We start from the raw sequence: 21,725 nt of genomic DNA on the forward strand, positions 1-21,725 counted from the left end.
GTCTCATAATTAGTCCTCATTTATGTTCAAGAGACTCAATAATAATCTTTTACATTCTATGAGGTGATCTTGGCCCCGTAACAAAAAACACTGGAACGGTTCGGGTTAAAGTGTAAAAAGCTTACAACGAGCAGGCTAGCTTATTGCTTTATTAACCATGAACATACCTGATAGCTCTTTGGTGGCGAATACTGGTGAGCACGTCAACCTATTCAAAAGCAAAACGCACCTGTTCCTTATAAAATGTCTTCTAATTGCTCATCTCCACAATATGTACATGGAAAGAATTATGTCTGTCTGAGTTTTGATTCCTGCTCCCAATAATGAAGTAATATTATCACAAAAAATCCACACAATAATCCTGCAAAGCTGAGAAGAATAACGGAAAATTAAAAGACGCACTTGAACCAATTAAAGGAGTGATTACTCACATGTGACTTGTATTAACAAAGTCTGGTTTGTTTGAAAATATTGCCTTGTGAATTGAAACCGAACCAACATGAAATTGACAAAACGTGCTTAATAGAGCAGTTTTTTCTGCTGTAGAAACATGACAGTGACTTACAAGTAAAGGGACCCACAGTGTATGTAGATAAAAATGGCTCATTTTAAGGTAATAAAAACAATACAGTTCATTCGTCAAGATGTATTATTACTGTAGTTTCAGGTGTCACGCCACACCACACACTATCAGTTTAGCCATGCCAAAATACCCCTAAACACAGAAATTTGGGATTTCTTGTTTTAATGCAGGCACATTTTAACAGCAGGATAACATTGGTTCTACCATTTTGTAAAGTTTACCACAGTTCTGCACACCAAGACAGTGTGTGTACAATTTAATTTTCTATACACCTGTAAATTTGCTTTTGGGTATTACTATTATGTACTATAAACTTTTTTCGTATACAAAAATTAGGATTTGGACAAATAAATTGTTGTACACAAATGCCCACTGTGTCTCATTTGGATGAGAATGTGGTATTTCATTGTTAGCTTTGAGGTTTAAGAAAACTATATGTGAAGTGCCGTATCTGATTGAAGAACACTATAATTAGTATTGTACTTTGTCTCTGTCGCACACTTGATCTCGGTGGTTACAGCTCCAGACACATTAAGCTCACAACAAGCACATACAGGCCCTCCGTTGAGGTTGAAATTGATGTTGACCATGTCTTTGCTGGAGTAATGACCATTGACCTGTCAAGTATCAGCGGTAGCTCTTTATACATGTCGGGTCGCATTAATCAAAAGTTATAGCATGACTGTGGTTTGAATGATGGATCACAGCAAAGCTGCATACTATTGACTTAAGACTCTTTCTACACAGACAGAATGGGCAGAATAATCATTTTAAACAGCACACACACTCCAATATGTACCCACACACATCTGTATTAAAAAGTCTATACTGAACCACTTTATACATTTTTCTTGCATCTGTTGTAACTCTTTCTCTGCCATTTGTGAGTTATCTCATCAACTAAGAGAAAATATTTGCATACAAAAGTGTTTCTGATTAATTTTTATTTAAGTCTGCAATACCACGATTATACAATTTATGAAAAAACTGAAGCCAAAACTTGATTTACTCATTTTAAACTCTGTGTATGTTTTGATAACAATTCTGAATCTAAACTCTTAACAAAATTCCTTCACAAAAATGCAAATTAGTCTTTTTAAAGAAAAATACCCATATTTAAGAGTTTATAAGAAGAAAAATATAGATTGTATTTTGTCTGTTTATTGTTTGTTTGAAAGCAGATCTGTTCTTTCATTTGATATTTTCATATATTTTTTGAAGAAAATGTTCCTGGAAGGCATTTTGTGAAACTTTTGTAAAAAAAAGACTTTTCAAAAAATGGATGGCGAGGAATGAGTTAATGTGACACACATGCAACGCTGATTATACTGTGTGTTTTTCATATATAAAATATATTGAATGCTATTAGATGGATGTATTTGTGCAAATGCGTGTTTGGGAGCTTTTGTAACACAATCTTTTGTTTTTCTTTTGTTGATTCCAGTGCATCATTAGATGAGGGAAGCAGCTCCGCATCTGCTCTCAGTGGACAGGTACAAATGCACACACACATGTTCAAATGCATGCCAGGGCAGTACTATGGAACTTTCATGGATTGCTCTTTATGGTATATCCACTGAATGGTATAGAAAAACAGACACGGGACCTTATTCGTAATACCTGCATCGTTTCATAGCCCTCACATGCGAGCAGGCATGCAGCCACACTCGATTTGTTTTGAAAACTTTGCCTGCATCTTCACTGTAAAAGCTTTAATAGCGTGAGATTGTAATCTTGATGAAAAACATGCGATTAATGTACTTGCTGTGTTTGGATGTGGGTAGGGATGTTGATATCACCAGATCGACAACCGCAGCTTGTTAACCGAACATTAACCGTTAACTGATAAGATTTTATTATTAAATTGCCATTGAGTATAAATACAGTTTACGGTTGTCTGTGACCCGGTAAAACAATACAAACATTTTATTTACAAACAGCAGCAACAACAGAACCAGGAAATATTTATACATGATCAAATTTTTATGCATTACAGAGCACACAATCCAAACAGGGCGAATTGTCTCTTTTTCATCTACCAAAGTGGCTGTTTCTAAAGCAGGAGACATATAAAAAAGTTTTGCTTTTGCGTCTTCTTTTGTGCAAAAAGGGAGATGTTTATGGTCATGGTCTAGGGCGATCTGCAAAGATCTGGCCACTAATATGTGCAGGAGCGTGTAAGATGGACCGCATCCATCTTGCATGCAAAGACGCGTGTCTCCATGCAGCTTCCAAACCATACTCAAGCATGGACACATACTAATGATTTCTTATACAAATGGTTACTTAAGCAGATGATCAGTGCAGCGCTGATTTGCGTCATTTTCAGGACATTCACAAATTAAGGATAGAAAAGTGGTGAAATGTCTATAAGCTTGTGTCGACATGCACTGTGTGTTATAAAAAGTTAGGACGAAAAAGATGCACAACCAACCAAGAGAATCGCAGCATTGATAGGCTTGTTAAAACAAAATCCATTCAAGAATTTGGGTAAATTTCACAAGGAATGGACTGAGGCTGGGGTCAAGGCATTGAGAGCCATCTAACACAGCCGTGTCAAGGAATTTGGCTACAGTTATCATATTCCTCTTGTTAAGCCACTCCTGAACCATAGACAACTTCAGAGGTTTTTGCCTGGGCTAAGGAGAAGAAAACCAGACTGTTGTCCAGTGGTCCAAAGTCCTATTTTCAGATGAGAGCAAGTTTTGTATTTAATTTGTAAACTGAGGTCCTAGAGTCTGGAGGAAGGGTGGAGAAGCTGCCTACACTGCTAAAAGCACCAAAAGTTGGTTAAATGTCCATGGTTTTTGGTGGGCTTGACTGGCCAGCAAACTCATCACACCTGGAGCCCATAGAATCTGTGGGGTATTGTCAAGAGGAAAATAAGAAACAAGAGACCAAAAATTGCAAATGAGCTGAAGGCCACTGTAAACGAAACCTGGGCTTCCATACCACATCAGCAATGCCACATCGCTGCCATGTCCAATTAAAGTAGTTATTAAAGCAAAAAAGCCCCTACCAAATATTAAGTACATATACAGTAAATGAACATACTTTCCAGAAGGCCAACAATTTATATATATTTTTTAAATATTCTAATTTGTAGAAGTTGGTGGGTTATTGTTAAATGTGAGCTAAAATCATCACAATTTAAAAAAAAGAATTAAAGTACTTCAGTCTGTGTGCATTAGATTTATTTAAAGGTAGGGTATCACATTTTGAAAAATGCTAACGGTAGCCGCCTAGCAATGAAATCACGATCCCACCCTCCAGTCAAATCACCAGTGAGAAAACTTTGCCGTACAAAGTGAATAACATTTCCAAAATAACCAACATAAACAACATATTTACATCAGAATTAGTTAAAGGACACTTTCGGTTGTGTAGACGTAGTAACTATATCGTTACGCTAATCCGTAAACGAACACAAATTTCATAACCAACACAATGATTCATCAAAGTAGAATATCTGAATCCATCTCAATACAAACATATCGCGTACCTACCTTACCAAAATAAACAGTGCAACGATCCTTTCAAACCCTTTGCCTCCTGCAGCTGTTTGCTTCTCATGGTAAAGCAGTAAAGTTACCGATGTTGATTTGGGTTTTTGCTCTTTGCTGATCCAGGCAGTTTTTGCTGTTGTTGTTATAAAACATGTCTTTAGTTTTGTGGCTCCTGTGCAGGTTCTCAATTCAGCAGAAAAGTTTGCCATTCTCCCTGTTTACAGACAGGAGGTGAGCACATGTGAATGTGCAGATGACGTATGGTGCGGGGTGGGCATTCAAATTACGCTTACGGATGAGGGACAAAAAAGGCAACGTCCGTTCGGACTGAGATCTATAATTGGTTGAAAATTTTTTGGTCCTACGCCTTTCACAGATAACATACATTTCTACAAATAGATTTAAACAACTTAACATAGTGATTGCTATCAGGATGTGAGGGGACTTTTATCCAGCATAACAAAAAATGTTTCAGGATCAAATCTGTTACCCTGCTTTTAATACATGAGTTGTACAATTTGAGCTGAATTACTTAAACAAATGAACTTTTACACAACATTTTAATTTATTGAGATGCACATATACACGTAAACAACCGTTGAACATTTTCTCTTATTTGTCAGTGGCATCCGGTTTTCGATTTACGCCGTCATTTTTATATTTTCTAATTTCTGTTTTATTTTTGTCTTTTTCATTTCCGAAGGAGACTGATCTCACTGATGAAGATGCAGCTTTTTTTGAGGTCACTCTTCATCACATTTCTCCTCATCCTCATTCATTTCACTATCCCTGCATCATTGTATCAGTTAAGAAACATTTAACACACACACACATTTTGACCGTAATGTTGTGATTGGCTCCTCAGCCTTCCTCCTCTTGCTCATTTGATGGAAGTTTAAAATCAGACGACTCTGAACCAAGATGGCCAGAGGTTCCTCCTGTGCTTAACCAGAATGAGGACCGCAGAAGAAACAAATATCTGAGAAAGGACTACCTGAAGGTAACCACTCCAAAAACACAAACTTGCAATGCCATTCTCACCTCTTTTCAAAAGCACACACAGAGAGTCACGCATACAGATAATAATTTCCCACAAAGATTTCGTTACTACAATGGATGAGATTCAGATGAGTTTACCTGCACTGTAATTACATCTACTTTAAAACACATTAACAGCAGGATTTTTTGGCAGGTGTTTTTTACTTGCCCATTTGTTAAAAATTAAAATAAAAAGTTTTGTCCTCAGTGGATTAAATTAAGTAGAGAGCACTGTGTGACTGTTCAATATTGCGTGCCAAATATTAAAGCACTGTGGTCATTATAAATCACACCCATGTATTTAGAAATAATAATTATAAAAAAAATCCTTGCAGTCTTCTGTGGTCCTTATCTGTAACTGGGCAATTCAGGATGCACCAAACAAATTCTTGTTAAGGTGGATTTTTCGATGAGACGCTTTATGGCAAGATAAGCATCACTTTTCAAGCGCATCATACAAATCTCAGCTTGCGGTCTCGCACACACTGCAGAATGGATTTGTTGGAATGCAGAAATCCATGAACTCCACCCACACCTGTGTCTGATTGTAAGTGATGATATTCTTATCAAAGACATACAAATCATTTCCTAAAGAATACATCTGTCACCCATTGTTAATCTTTCAACGCGGTGAAAAATTTACTACCAGATGTTTAATCCACAAGCCACAGGCCTGCATGATAGTGGGGTAAAACTTTTTCCTGCGATGTATATTGCGATATAAGAAATACTTGATTACTTCGCCAGATGACTCGGTTTAAGTAAGGGATAATGTAGAGGCAGCCGGTAGTTATTGGGAAATAAGCCCCGACAGTGTGATCAGGACCCGACGCGAAGCGGAGGGTCTTGTATCACACTGAAGGGGCTTATTTCCCAATAATTACCGGCTGCCTCTACATTATCCCGCTTATTACACGGCTACTTGCCACATAAGAAAAAAAACTGGACATGAATATGAATTTGAAACATTTTATTGGCATATTTGTTTTAGATTAACATTTTTATCCTTCCGCGAAACTTTGCACAGATGCATAAAATGATCGTAATACCTTATTAAGATCCTCTGCTTCATACTTGTCTCCATTTTTTCTCTTTTAGCCAGTCTTTGAGAAGTTTTAATGCCCATTCTGTATTTTTTTGTGTGTTGGCTTCGTAGCTGTCATGCTCTATTTTGTCAAGTTCAGTCTCAGTAAGCTGTCTGTGTCTTGTCGTGGTTGTCGAGTGTTTGTCACAAGATGGCGCCAAACAGACAGTAATCTTTATTGATCTTTATTGGCGCGGAGCGATTTTACTCGTGCAAGTAGTACCGGCTATGCGTTATTATTTTGGAGCGGTTATTATTTGAAAAGAACGAACCTGCAAATGTCTCAACTGACCAATCAGAATCAAGCATTCCAGAGAGCCATGTAATAATTAGAAATAGCTTCTGCTTTGAATTTCTTGAGATACATCTGTGATATCTGTCTGCCATCTGAGATCTTTTCTATATAGTGTACAACTGGCAAAGGGGTCCAAAATAGTGTTTTTTTGACTGTTACAAATGTGCGCATTACGCATTGTGCTCTGATGTTCAGTAATTCCATTCACACCCGTCGCTATGGGCGGGCCATAGGGGGCCGGGCCCGCCCTCAAAGACGCTTGTGCCCCCCCAGTATTTAAAAAAATACTGTAATTTTAAATGATCATAGTTGCTAATTTTGTGTTGCATTAATGTTGTATTCTTTATGCTAAAACATTAAAAATATAAAAAACAATGGTGTGATTTTGTTTGATTGATGGGAATCTAGCTACACTGCAACAGCCTATCACGAGGCTACGTACGACACGTATGTGACGTAGCCTACGTCAGTGTAGCCGCTCAACAGTTAGCGCACTTTTTTCAAACTAGATGAGTTTTCGCTTAGCTATACTGCTTTAAGATGGATATTATCCGCAAATGGTTAAAAAGCCCACCAACAGTCTCTAAAATTGAAACGACATCGACGCCTGATGTTGGAGAAGGAGACCCTGGACGACAGCCTGAGCCTGATGCCAGCTCCGTGGAGCCTGACCCCGGGACTAAAAGACTACTACATTCAGAAGATATGGACTTGTTCACTGCGGTGATTCAGCTTGCTTTTGAAAAGGACCTCACTCACAAGTTTAATTCCGAGTGGACACTTTATTAATGAGGAGGTTCTGCTCGGAGAAACGCCGCCTGCCGCTGTACTGACAGGAGGGAAGGGAGAGACGACAGCGCTGCCTCCACTAGGTTCACCACCGTAGGTTCAAAGTCTGCGTGCGTGCGTGCGTGCGTGTGTGTGTGTGTGTGTGTGTGTGTGTGTGTGCGCGCGCGCACGTGTCTCATGGCAATGCATATCCCTCTGTTGACTGCTTTAAAATGCAATGTTTGAGAGATGCCTCTAGATTTATGGATATTCATAAAATTGCTTCTATATGTACTGTGGTGTAGGCTATAGGCTGGTATTATATTGCTGATGGTTATGTTTAACGTGATGATTACGTGCTGCGCGAATAGAGTATATATTATTATAAGTATACGTACTGTAGGCTAATAATAAGTGTGCCCTCCCATGCATTTCATATGCCCCCCTTAAGACTGAGGTCTGGCGACGGGTCTGATTCCATTGCCAATATATCTGGTTAAGCAAACTTGGATATTCATATCTCTGTATCAGATGAATCTTGTCTGTAAGGGAATTTACCTTTCACTGTTCATCAAAACGAAAATACAAGCACAGAAGGGTCTCTTTTAGGTTTGCGTTTGTCTAACACTTTGTCAGATGCAATGAAACAGTCGAAAAATAGACTAAATAACAGTAAGTTTCAGTAAAAGCATAATTGTGAATAAAAGGTTTGGTAGTGTGGTTTTTAAATTCACGTACACACCCAGACACACCTGTTGAAGAACCTTTCCCAACGTGCATTTACGCACACATATGCACACAAACATTTTGATGGCAGATTAAGTTACGTTTGTCTTTGTGATGAATGTTCCAGAAAGATGCAGAGGTTTATTTCATCTGTAAGACGGTTGGCTATTGTCTGATTCCCAGATTTTATCTTATAAAAAAAAAAAATCTTTGCACATTTCTGACAACAGCAGACATGCAGAAATGTGCACACAGATCCTTAGCTGATACTGTGCTGATGCTCCCCTTCTGCAAATGAAGTCCCAAAAAAAGAAATTCTTAAATGTGGTCATGGGATTAATTTGAATTATGAGAAGTCATAATGTCTGTGACTCACAGCTAAGATTCAGATGGAGGTTCTTAGTAGAAAACAGAATCATATGTGTCCTAGTTTTTATAAAGTTGTAGTTCAGTAAATTATTTGATAACATTTGATGGGGATTTCCTGTGTTTTTGACATGAATATTAAGATGTTATCTAAGTGGTGTTCTGGAGAAGCAGCCTTACAGATGAATGTAGCTGATACGCAGGTCTGATAGCAGATGCTTGGAATACAGCTCTTCCTTGATATTAAAACATATTTTTTTGTCCTTAAAGGGCTAATATGACGTTGCTTTAAAGGTCCCATATTTCAAAGCTTTCTAGAGTTTTATTTTAGGTTATGATGCCCTTATAAATATATATTTATTTTTACAACTGCTGTTTCAGGAGCTCTGCTAAGAACAAGTCTGATAATTCTGATAGACCTGTTGTTTTATGAGTGAAATACACAGTTGAAATAACGTTACCCATGGAAGTACACTTAGGGCCAGATTTACTAAACGGGGCAAATTAGCATGCAAGCGCAATTCCAAAAATGCGCCGATTTGAGTGTTAATATTTGCGGGTTATGTACTAAAAAAGAGCTAATTAAATAACACAGGCACAACGGCTGATTTTCATAACAACCAACGCAGTCTACTAAAAGCAGCGCAAAGTAATGGAGAGTCGCAAATAAGCAGAGTTGATGAGTTAATGCGTGATGCCCTTGAGTTCAGCACCACGGACATCACAGTGGACACTGAAAAGTGAAGGTTTACAAGAAGTTTTGAAACACGTGGTATTATGTGACGATTTCTAGTGACTCCTATTTTATTTACTTAAGCAAATAAAAAATAACATTATTGGCAAACAATATTTTTGAATAAAATGTTCCTCCAAATAAACTGTTACATGTTAAAATAATCCGCTGCATTGTATCATGCATTCTTTGCTTTCACAATAATTTCAGTCATTTCAAGGGCAAAGTAATTAAAGACATGCCTTTTTTTGGTGCTAAAAAATATTAGCACACATACCAGTCATAACACACACGCAAACATTAGTAAATCGTGTTGCGTGAATCATTTAAATAATCTCATCCCAAAAATGTTGCGTCTGAAAGGGAAACTCCTAGGAATGCATATGCAATAAGGTCAATCACAAAAACAACCAGACCTCACATTTTCAGCGCTAATTATCCACCGCGCGTCTTTAGTAAATCCAGAAAACGTTATTTAACGCCAAAATAATGGTTTGCGCTGGCGCAAGCTGTTATTAAATCTGGCCCTCAAATGTTAGTTTCTGTACAGTAATGTTAGATTACTAAACCGAGAGAAACCGAGACTAACTGTGCTTTCATACCGCCATCGGCCAGAGCGTCTAAGTGGCCGGAAGTCATTAATTTTCAATGAGAGCCGGCGGCGAGCTCCGTCGGGGGGTGGAGCGGCGCATCATGTACGGCGTGAGCGTCGAGGAGAGTTGAAATCTGCTCAACTTTATGGTAATGAGCTATGACGCGGTTCGGCGGCAACCAAGAGGAAGGCGGAAACGTTCGGCGGCAACCAATTGGAAGGCGGAAACCTCCACTTGAGAGGATTCCAGAGAATGCTTTCGAGCTAAAGAGCGTCCACTACACCTTTTCTATAGCGTCATTAGTAGGACAGCCAGAGCTTTTATTGACGCTCTTGCCGGTGGCAGTGTTAAAGCACAGTAAGAGAACTCCTCGTTTTAGCTCAATAAAAACAGAGACCAACAGGGTCGGTGTCTGTTACTTAAATAAAATAAACAACGTCTGGTTTCCCACAGATATCTATTAAAACGTTTGGCTACCAATGAATGTAACTTTACAAAAAAACACGTAGGCATCAAGTTAGCAACATGTTTGCATTGCATAACCATTTACAATATATAATTTCGGTTTTCTCTGGCTCCATAGGGCTCTATCTTACACTCGGCGCAATGCAGCGCAATGCGCGACGCAAGTGTCTTTCGCTAGTTTCCACCCTAATTTTCACGTTTAGCGCTGCGTTGTTTAAATAGCAAATGCATTTGCGCACCCTTTTGCGCCCATGGGCGTTCTGGTCTGAAAATGAGGTGTGTTCAGGCGCATTGTTGGCGCGTTGCTATTTTGAGGCAACTAAAATAGACTACGCCATTGACCAACAAAAACCTGGTCTAAAGTCTAAAGTCAATGGCGCAATGTGTTTTATGTTATTTAAAGAGCGCATTAGTATGTGCCTATAAACGGGAGGACAACGCAGGTTTGCTTATCACTAAGTACATGAATGCGCAGCAGCACAAAAATGCTTTTAAATATGAAAGATTAAAGGATTGAATGTAAAAGATTATTATTGAATCTCTTGGACATAAATGAGGACTAATTATGAGACGTTAGAAGGCGCAAAGAGTTGCTTCACCTGCAGCCTGGTAAGTAAATAAATGCTTTGCTTTAAACAAATGCATCTGTTTTCAAATGTTTTTTTAAATGCTACCTCACGGATTTATTATATGATGACTCTGTACCTGCGGATATGGTGAGATGAGAAACATTTTTAAGTCATGCTTAAAAACAAAGTAGGCACTGCAACATCTTTGATGAGTAGATTCCTGGAGAAACTGGCATTGAACTGTGCCACATTGACGATGCAGTCCAGTGCTAACAGGAGTTAACTTACAGGCCGAGTCCAAAGCTGGAAGAGTTATGATAATTCCGGCCTTGTCCACGTCAACCGGCCCAGGAAGTAAACTGTTGCCTACAATCCATGTGTTTTTTGTATTACAAGAAAAGGGATTTGCATTATTGGAAACAATAACTTGTGTCATCGATTACTTTGGGGTTTGTACCTTTTGCATATTGTTACCATGTACTAATACACACTTACACACCAAAGGAACTTTAAAACGTGAATCGGACAATAGTTGCTCTTTAACCGTTGGTCTTGTATATTAATGTTTTCAGAAGCTTTTCTTTTTTCAGGAAACATTTCATTTCCTGACATCCATCGATTGAACAGTGTTTTCTCAACATGGTGCGACATACCTTGGGGGTTTGTTTGTCAAAATGGGGGTGGGGCGGTGGACAGTAACAGTGCTCGGGGTGGTGACTGAAGGCGGTGACTGGCTATTTCTGATGTCACGTTTTATGGAAGTCACAACGGCTGTGTAAATTTGACTGTTTTGAAACTTATATGGCTCCTTTTGAAACTTATACTTACATAGCCCCTAGACCTCAGTTATCATGAAAAAAGCCCATTTCAGTTTTATAAATATGGGACCTTTAAAGAACATTATTTGGTGTAATGCAATGTGTTCACGCGATTTATGACTTAAAAACCACTTTTTTTACATACTGTACATTATTGTTTTTCCACTATGCCCCACCTTTGTGAAACTGCCGAATTATACAAAGCTCATTTTTGAAAAGCGGGGTGTGCTCAGATTTGATCCCAGTGCGTTGTGAATAGCCTCTTTCACACAGTAATTCTGGTAAATTACCAGTAAATACAAAAATGTGTCGTTCACACATGCAGAGATGTCCGTCTTTTTACCAGTAGGACATCATTCACACATCAGTATCAAAATACGGGTAAACTCTGATAGAAAGCGGAAGTTACCTGTGGCACGCGGCTGGCAAGCTCAGTGTAATATTTGTAAACAATGGCGGGTTATGACTTAATATCCACAGCATGTATTTTTCTGGTTTTCACATCTGTGGAAAACTCTGACGGTCGCGAAGTTGCTCGTGACCAAACAACATTGCGTTAGGCGGGTTCTAATGGAACCTGCGTTTGCACATTAGACTTCACAGAGAATGTGCTAAGGACGTCGGCAATTTGGCAAATAGATGGTAAGCTGTTTAAAACAAATTTGGTGAAGAAATGTGGACGTTAACTTCAGGTGATCTCGACTTTTAAGCAGTATGTGTGTGGAAACGTTCGTAAACAGTGCGGGGGTAAACCCGTCATCAGTATAAAAACGTTCTGATTGGCCCGAAGCTGTCAGCTGTCTGACGTAATCTGTTCTAAATGCTGGTAATCCTATATTTTTGTTCACACATAGCACTTTCCGATAAATTACTGGTAATCTTACAACCTGACTTACTGGTAAATTGGGAGCACTGATTTACCGGAAAGGTTCTGTTCACACATGACCTGTTAACTGCAATTTACCAGTAACTTACCATTAAAGACTGTATGTGTGAAAGGGACTAATGTCTGAATATCTCAAGCTTGTGATGGAAATATTATACTCCTTACCATATTTGGAATATCAGCTCCCAAAGCCACTTCTGTTCCCTACAGACCCCAGTGCATTTTTGAGGGCACAGAGCAGGCAGAATTATGAAAATGTGAATCAAGTCTACATCGACTCGTTACGAAAGTAAACTGATGACTGCAATCGTTAACATGTACCAACAAACACCACGTGAAATGTCAAATCACGAAAAGAAAAATGTGTGCTTTTAAAAAATTTTAGTTAAGCAATAAAATTCTTACATTTACTCTGCAGAACACTGGTAGACACACGTGCAAAGCTTCTGCATGTTTGCTTGTAGGTGTTAGGGTTTGTCAAAGAAAACACAATGGCACAAAAGAAAACTCCCACTGACAGCTCTATGAGGTTTCATGAATCTGTTAAAAAAACCAACTGTCAAGAATTTCAACTGATTGTTTTGTTGTGTAATACCGTTCTCTATACACTTGCCTGCCTGAATAATGCCTCTGTTGTTTAAACCATTAATACTCTCACTGACATAAAGACAATATCTTTTTAAAGTAGCTTAGTTCCCGTAATACAATGTTTTTATTGTGTTTTCTATGCACTTTAGAAACAAGTAGGCTTATATTGCCTAAATAAACTTTTCAATTCAGTATAGGTGTGCCTGTGTTTGCAGTACAGGTGGGTTAGATGTTAAAGGTTAACTTGTTCTCTAAAATCTTAGCTCTGGCAGTATATATTTATGATATAAAAAGTCTTTTTAAACAGTATGTACAGGGTTTTGTGGGGGATTTGTCTCAAAATAATTTAATCTAGTCTTGCGTTTAATTACAGTATTTGCATATATATATATATATATATATATATATATATATATACATATACATATGAGATGATTGTAAAAAATATGAATTTTCACACAGATTTTGCAGACATATTTCAGATTGCATTATTGTGTTTTTTGGCAGATGTGTAACATGTGTAGCAGATGTGAGTCAAGAATTTGTTGAAATAGAGGTTAACAGAGGTTTTCTTGTGATGTTTAGATATTACAGGCATATCAAAATGTGTTTTTTTAATTCAGCAGACCACCTTGATTTATAGGGAAAAAAAACATGTTACATTTGTGTAGTCACATGCTTAGATCTGATCCTGTGTTCTGCTCTCTGTTTCCAATTTCAGTATAAGTGCCAAAGTGCCCGAAGAAACTCCAGTGGAAATGACAATGATTGTGAGGTGAGACTCGTGTGCGTGTGTGTGTGTGTGTGTGTGTGCGCGCGCGCGCATGTGTGTGTACTTGTTAGACCTACATTATAGGGACAATTTAGTGTAGAGTGTATTCAGTTTTCATGTTGATCCCATAATTCAGCTTGCTTAGCAGACTGGAGCTGCATCTCAATTCCCCTATTTATATTATGTCCTAATAGTATGTACTGTTTTTGTGTTCGGAAAGTACATCATGTTGAGGGCATAATAACACAGTAGGCACACATTGGGACATACTAACGCAAAATGGAAGTGACGACTGTTGCCTGGAAGACGCAGTAATTCTTAAGAAATTCAAACATCAGAATACAACTCTTTGCATTCAAGCATTTCTTCATTCATTATTTGTCATGTAATGTTTACGCTATAGTTTAATTTATTGATTCAGTGATGCATCATTGATTTATTTAGTTAATTCTGTGTAGCACAACTAAACTCCGCCCTCTCGCGTTGAGTTGTGGATAAGATGAGACATTTGAGTATGTCTATGGATCTACACTTTAAAGGGGACATACCATGAAAATGTGACACTTTCCATGTTTGAGTGCTATAATTGGGTCCCCAGTGCTTTTATCAACCTAGAAAATGTGAAACAGATCAACCCAGTAACTTAGTTTTGGTAAACCATTCTCCACAAGCATGTGAAAAAATAGGTCATTGAAATTTGCCTCCCCTGGTGATGTCAGAAGGGGATAATACCGCCCCTTAATCTGCACTTTCCAATTACGACACTACCACTTAGTGCAGAGGTCAACTCATTTGCATATTAAAGTTGTAATCTATATGGTATTTTGAGCAAAGACTACACATACGTTTTCTAGGGACACCAAAGATTTATTTGACATCTTAAAAAAGTCTTGTGAAATGTCCCTTTTAAATGTTCACCTAAAACAGTAGACCATCAGGAAATATTATGGATACTCATTTCAATATACTATGATTTGGGACATGCTTATTCTAATTGAATTGTTTTAAAAATATTATTTAGGATGAATAGTCTGTTGATTGGGATGCAGGGATTTTTTGTATTAATATGTTTTCTGTGAATGTAATGTTTAGTGATTGCGTTAGATGATAGAAAATATTTTTAGGTCAATATAAAGTATGAAAGCTGGACCAGTGCGTGTGGGACTCCAACCATGATATTTCAGTTAATTACATAAATACAATTTTGATCATATTTGTCTGTGTTGTTACAGGAGGGAATGCGTTCTAATGACTTCACCACAACCCTCACAGTCTTTGGTCTTAAACCGAGAACAGGTAGATATCTCCTCTCTTCTGTCTTGTATCTTCATAAAATGTTTCCTGCTTTGTCTCTCCCATAGTGAGAGCATTTCCACTCAACCTTTTTTTTCTAATAATGTGCAAAATGTTGGATTTTCATTTTTGTTGTTACTGAAATTTTAAAGGAGGCATTAGTTGGACAGATAACCCCACTCTAAATACAGTCAAGCACCCACACTTTGGCTTATGCGGCCAATGTGTCAAATTCAACAAGTTATTAGCAATTTATGCAATCACACATTCAAGCATTGTTTCTGAAATCAACTACAAAGCTCTGTTTACACCTGGTATTAAGGTGCATTTTGGTCAATTGGATTTGTGTGTTTTGTCCACTTTTGACCGCTTCTGTCCTGATTACTTCGAGGGGATGGTCTATGGGTGAGTTGCTTAACCATGACAAGAAAAATAACGGGTTTAATTTGACGTGCACTTATATTATGTCCGTGTAAGGGAAAAATAATATATCAATCCAATCTGAGCTGAGAGAACAAGTGTAGGTGTGGCCTTTCTGTCTCCGCACATTTGGGTGGGGGTCCTGGAGGTAGATGTGAATTCTTTGAAGAATATTTCAGATGTTGATTCAGCAGGCCTTCAATGTTTGCAGAAAATGGTTTCCTCTGTATTCAGCCAGTTGGAGCATGTTTACAGCTACCTTTTGTCAGGATTTGGAGCCACCCTACAGTCCGAGTACTGTCGCTTGTGTTTTTAGTAAACAGGCTGCAAAACCTTTTGCAAATGTATAGGTGAGGGACTGTTTCCCACAGGATTTTGAGAGACTGTGGGGCTAATGACGTCACACACAAATTAGCATATTTGTGGCGTCATCGCGTCGTGTTTGCGGTTGGTCTAGTGTTGGCACTTAAAAATCAGTTTTTCTGATCTGATCTGACTGTCACTGTTATACTGTATTTTAACACTATTAAATGCTATTTTCACATATTATATGTTCTGTTGTCAGACATAAAAATTTCTACAAAACGCACACATACCACCACATAGGGTGGGAAAGAGCTCGCACGCAATGAACCAGTGTGTGTATTTGGGAATACACTGCTAACCTTTTGTTAAGTCATGAAAAACTTATTCAGCCGTCTTTTCTGTCAGAAACATCTGACAGTTTACTTTTTTTTAAGTAAGGAGGCCTGCACACTAGGGGTGCACGATTCAGAAAATTTCACGATTCGATCCGATTCCGATTCTTAGGCTCAAGATTCGATTCAAAATCGATTTTCGATTCAAAAACGATTCTTGATTTTAAAAAACTATTCACAGTATGTAAATGTAGTTTACTTCTTCCTATGTGACTGAATGTAGGAGATATACAATTTTAAAGAAAAAAAACACAACAAATTAAATGTAGTTTGATATTACTTTGTCTTAATGCAAAAATAAAAACTGATATGAAGCAAGGAAAGTCCCTCTCTATTTCTCTCTTGCCAATTAAAAAAAGCTAAATCCACTCATTATTTCAGATTCAAAAGTCTACTTGCTGTCCCAGTGACAGGGGACTTTACATTACAGCTTTGCGTTTTGTAAATCTTGAGTCAGCTTGAGCTTTGCTCGTTCAGTGCAATAGATTTTGGAAAAGATATGGTTTATTAATAATGTTAGAAAAGAGCCTGTTTTTATCGCCATAGAAACCGCAGGCACGCTGAAACTGCACGCGAGCTTTAGCACGGTAGCGCTCACGGTCATTCTCCGATCGACTCGGGTTTTACTCACTAATCAGACTCGGGACCCGAAGTAATTTAACCTTTACTGACCCGGACCTGGCTGACCATTTCAAATACAAACCCGGAACCATACGGTCCGCGGGTGCTCCGTGAAGTCCTCTAATGGTAAAACTCTGCTCAAGTTCAGAAACATGAAGGATAATGTGACACGAGCTTGTTCGCGTCGCATCCCAATTCATTGCGAAACAGAGAGCACGTGAACGGACACCGAGCTCATCATGTCGCACAGAAAATGTCATTATTAAAGAGTGTCATCATCACAGAAAAACAAAAAAGACTAAATTTGACGCCAGAAATACTTGGGCACTTGTTAATATAACTAAGCACAGCACCCAAGTAAAGTCAATGTGTGGGAAACACTGTGACGAGTGTGCAGGCGTCAGAGTGAATACGACGCAGCGTCATCTATGGGAATACTGAGATAAACTCATTTCAGGACAAAAGTAACACGGCATTACAAAAAAAATTTATGAATTGATTTTTGGAATTCTATGAATCGATTCAGAATCGGCAAAGCTTGAATCACGATTCAAGTGTGAATCGATTTTTTGCACACCCCTACTGCACACCAGAGTTTTTACGGTCACGGCCGACGCAGGTTTTCAATTGTTTCTAAAGGAAGCGCTGCGCTTTTCAAAAAAAATGTTTTTCCGCGCTGAAAGCGATAAAAGTTGATAAAAATTCAACTTTGAGTGAAAAGCTCCATTCGTCAATGTCAGTTTTCACACAGCCATCCAATCACAGTGGAGGAGGGGTGGGACAAATATCACAACAATCAACTGCCGCATTGTACAACGACTGATAAACAAAGCAAAAGTTTCACAGCAACCAAAGCACAAAAACAGCTGGCATTCAGTGTCTTCCAGGCGTTTTCATCCGCGTTTAATAGCTTTGGTGTGCACACCCCCTAATGCAAGTTACTTTTCAGTTGAATTAATTGAATTAAGGAAAAAATATTGTACTGAATTACTGAATGATCTTCTCAGTCATAAAAAACACCTGCAAGGCTTGAAAGAGATCAAGCTTCAGCCAAGTAAGAAAAAGTAAAGTAAGTAATACTTTCCATGAGAAGTAACTAAGTAACGCAAGGAGTTATTTTTTGGGGGAGTAACTTAATATTGTAATGCAATACTTTTAAAGTAACTTTCCACAACACTTCTCACAACAATGAATTAAAGTGATAGTTCGGCCAAAAACGATATTAAACCCATGATTTACTCACCCCCAAGCTGTCCGAGTTGCATATCTACATCGTTTTTCAGACAAACACATTTTTGGATATTTTAGAAAATATTTTAGATCTTTCAGTTGATTAAATGTAATGTTATGGGGTCCACCCATAGTCCACAACCTTCAAGTCCAAAAAAAGTGCGTCCATCCTTCACAAATTAAATCCAAACGGCTCCAGGATGATAAACAAAGGTCTTCTGAGGGTAATCCGTGCGGTGTTGTTGTAGAAATATCCATATTTAAAACTTTATTAACGAAAATAAATACCTTCCGGTAGCGCCGCCATCTTAGACTCCTCTGTATTCAGGAGAGAGTATTAGCGTAGTGTACGCACTTTTCTTAGTGACGTAGGACAAATTCGGAGGGCGGGGGCACAGAGCAGCAGCAGAGTAGCCTCCGTAGGCTGCGTAAGCTCTCATCCTGAATGCGGACGCGACTAAGATGGTGGCGCTACCGGAAGGTATTTATTTTAGTTAATAAAGTTTTAAATATGGATGTTTATGTATATACCAGGTGTAAAAGGCCTCTTAGAGGGCACTTACATTATGCATTAATCGCGCCTTGTGGTTCACTTGGGCTCAGGCTTGGAAGGCTATAGTGCAGTCTGTCTAAAGGCAGTTTCACACGGTACGCGGCAAGTGGTGGAATCGGCGCTTGGCTACAGCTTTTCTCATGTAGTGGAAGCGTTTTGTGCATTATTTAGTGGAAATATGTTTATCTTCAACAGCGCCTGCCATTAATAGTCTTGTCGGTAAAAGGGACAGGATTTTGGGTGCACGAGCAAGGCTTGTGGACCAGCTCCGCTTCACCTCTGTAACTGCCCCCGTTTTGCCGCTTTCCGCACGTCTCCTATTGAAAAAGAACTAAACACTCACAGTTGCCACGTACTGTGTGAAACGGCCTTAAGACTTGAGCTTGAGCACCATAATATAGGGAGTTGCAATGATCTAATCTGGATGCATTAATAACTTTTTCCAAATCTTTTTGAGATAATAAAGGCTTAATCTTAGAGATCATCCTCAGTTTACAGAAACTCAGGCTGACAACTCCGTCTGCTTGTCAAATTGTAGACTATATTTTAGAGATCTGCAATTGCTTCATCAAATTTATCAAACGAGACTGAATAAAACAACACAGACTTAACATTACGATGGGTTCCAGTGTTAAGAGAGCGCTTTACTTTTGCTCTGTTCAAAACAATCGTATCCTAATGACGAAAGCACGCCCTGGCTCGGATCGATACAAATACATTGTGAGTGTGTGCTTCTGGGGGAGTAGGGAGGGGGGACAATCACCCTGGGGCATGATTTGGTTTGGTTTGGATAATGTTAGTGCGCCCTTAGACCCTCTGAAGCTTTGGGAAACTATAACAGTAATTTGACACAGAAAACCTTGAGACAGCACAATTCACAATCACTACTTTTTTTAAACTAATTATAAATACTTGCAAACCACATGTTCACATAGGAATTCAGAGGTCAAAGGGAGAATTCTTCGGAAGACAAAAAAATGAAGATAATGGTTTTGGACAGAGTTTTGTTGTATTGTTTCTATTGTTTTTCATGTCATTGTAATTCAATGGAAAGCAAAAGGAAGGCTTGGACTTCCTGTCTCACAGTACAATGAAAATTTACCAAATGTATTAAACATTTGCTTTACAGTGTTATCGTTCTTTCCAGTGCTTCCCTTCATATAATCAAGTCAGCTTTTTGTCACAGTAGTTTCTTGTGCTCTTTGACACGTCAAAAGTGCTGCTGTAAGAAATAATTAAATTCTGTTTAAATTAAATTAAAACTGTACTATTTTATATAAAAGGGATAGTTTACCCCAAAAATGAATATTATGTCATTATTTTCTCACCCTTATGTTGTTCTAAACTTGTATGAATTTCTTTTTTCTGATGAACACAAAAGAAGACATTTCGATAAATGATGGTAAACACACAGCTGGTTGTAACCATTGACTTCCACAGTAGGAATAAAAAATATGATGGATTTCAAATGGCACAATCAACTGTGTGCTTACCATCAATATCTTGTTCATCATTTATCACAATACTTCCATATTACTTTTTTCTACCATGGAAGTCAGTGGTTACAATTAGCTGTGTGCTTACCATCATTTATTAAAATATCTTATTTTGTGTTCATCAAAATAAAAAAAACTCATACAGGTTCACATGCATCCGTTGCATCATAATGGTTTTAATGCCTTTCTGAAGTTTTCCTCTGTAGGCCACAGAGAAAAAAGCACGATCAGGGCACAAAATTAAAACAGTCAAAAGAATTGAGCCTGATTCACGAAACATGAGCAGAACAAATTTCTGTGTTAATCAATCATTTACACAAAAATTATTTCATGTAGAGTTTGCACAGCCATTTGTTCTGCTTGGGTTATATCAATAAGGCCTTTGTGACTATATTTTAGAGATCTGCCATTGCTTCATCAAATTAATAGCTCTTTAGGTGTTTGAGAAATGAACCACAGGCACCAAGCTCCAACAAACCTGTCTGTACTTAACAAGCAACCCAGTACACCTTGATTTAGCTGTGTTTGACTGAGGTTGGAGCTAAAATCTACAGGATTTTGAGTAGCAGGGTTGGAGACCCTAGATATATAAATGAAGAGTTTGGTTCCAAAACACAATAAACCCATTTTGACTCATTTGGGTAAAAATGTGTTTTCTATACCAAGAAAATAAATAAATGTGTATTCATCTTTGCCAAGTTATATTCATTTAGTTGACTAGTGGTATACACTGAAAAATCAAAACAATAATGGCATTAATCAGAACACTGTCATTGCTGCTGTCATCCTTGGGACATCAATGCTGAACTTTTACGATCAGCTGTAAAATGTTTTGGTCCTGCTCGATTTTCGTTGACTTTAAATAAAATAATGGAAAGTTAAGATCCGCTGGGGTCATTGTGTTAGCATGACAGAAGCTTGTGTGAGAACAAGAAACAGCCGACATTTTTCCGTTGACCAAGTTTTTTCCCCCGTCACAGAAACACATCACAGGTTTATCAATGCCATTAAAGTATTATTTAGTTTTTGTTTGTTTATTGATCACGAAGAACAAAGTAGTTGAGGAAAACTTGGATTCTGTGTGTATTCAACGCACCGCTATTGTTGTTTACAGTGCGTGGAATGGTGTGCTGTAATTTGTTGAGTGGATTTATTGCATTCTGCAGAGAAGGAAGACCGCTGTTTATTGCGTTTTGGGAAATAAGGGAGAAAAGATGACAGGATAACACGTCAGATATCAGATGTTGCGTAAATTTACAAATTGACTTTTTACTGTATATATACTGTATATATACTATAGAAACCCACAGATTGAGTGTATTGGGTGCTGACATGAAACAATATATTGATCAAATGGGTAACAGTATGGTGTAACAATGCAACCCGTAAAAAACATATACTGTATATTAAATAAATATTTTAAAATGTATTTTTATTTTGACACTCCACGTCTTCATGCAATATCTGTCTACGCATTTTCACCATTTAATCTCCCCTGTATCTCCATGTGTGTTAGTTTAGAATGTACAAAGTAGTACTTGTATCATATAGCAAGTGGTAAACAAAGAAAATGTTGTCTCTCCTGTTAGATAAAATTTTTGGAGAAATATTCTCTTACTATAAT

At 38.1% G+C, this 21,725-nt stretch overlaps 1 protein-coding gene across 4 annotated transcripts in view; it reads left to right on the forward strand.

Annotated features, from left to right (window-relative positions):
• Nucleotides 1-21,725, forward strand: part of lrch2 (leucine-rich repeats and calponin homology (CH) domain containing 2) — a 91,323-nt gene that overhangs the window by 54,729 nt on the left and 14,869 nt on the right. For 2 of the 4 annotated variants that reach the window (XM_065266815.2, XM_065266817.2), the window contains 5 exons: nt 2,028-2,076; nt 4,793-4,831; nt 4,955-5,089; nt 13,740-13,793; nt 15,023-15,086. In XM_065266815.2, the coding sequence (XP_065122887.1) occupies nt 2,028-2,076; nt 4,793-4,831; nt 4,955-5,089; nt 13,740-13,793; nt 15,023-15,086 (341 nt within the window). The remainder of the gene's footprint in view (nt 1-2,027; nt 2,077-4,792; nt 4,832-4,954; nt 5,090-13,739; nt 13,794-15,022; nt 15,087-21,725) is intronic. The other 2 variants (XM_065266816.2, XM_065266818.2) reach the window with 2 other exon arrangements.

Source organism: Paramisgurnus dabryanus, chromosome 5 (assembly GCF_030506205.2).
Source record: "Paramisgurnus dabryanus chromosome 5, PD_genome_1.1, whole genome shotgun sequence".
NCBI lineage: Eukaryota > Metazoa > Chordata > Actinopteri > Cypriniformes > Cobitidae > Paramisgurnus > Paramisgurnus dabryanus.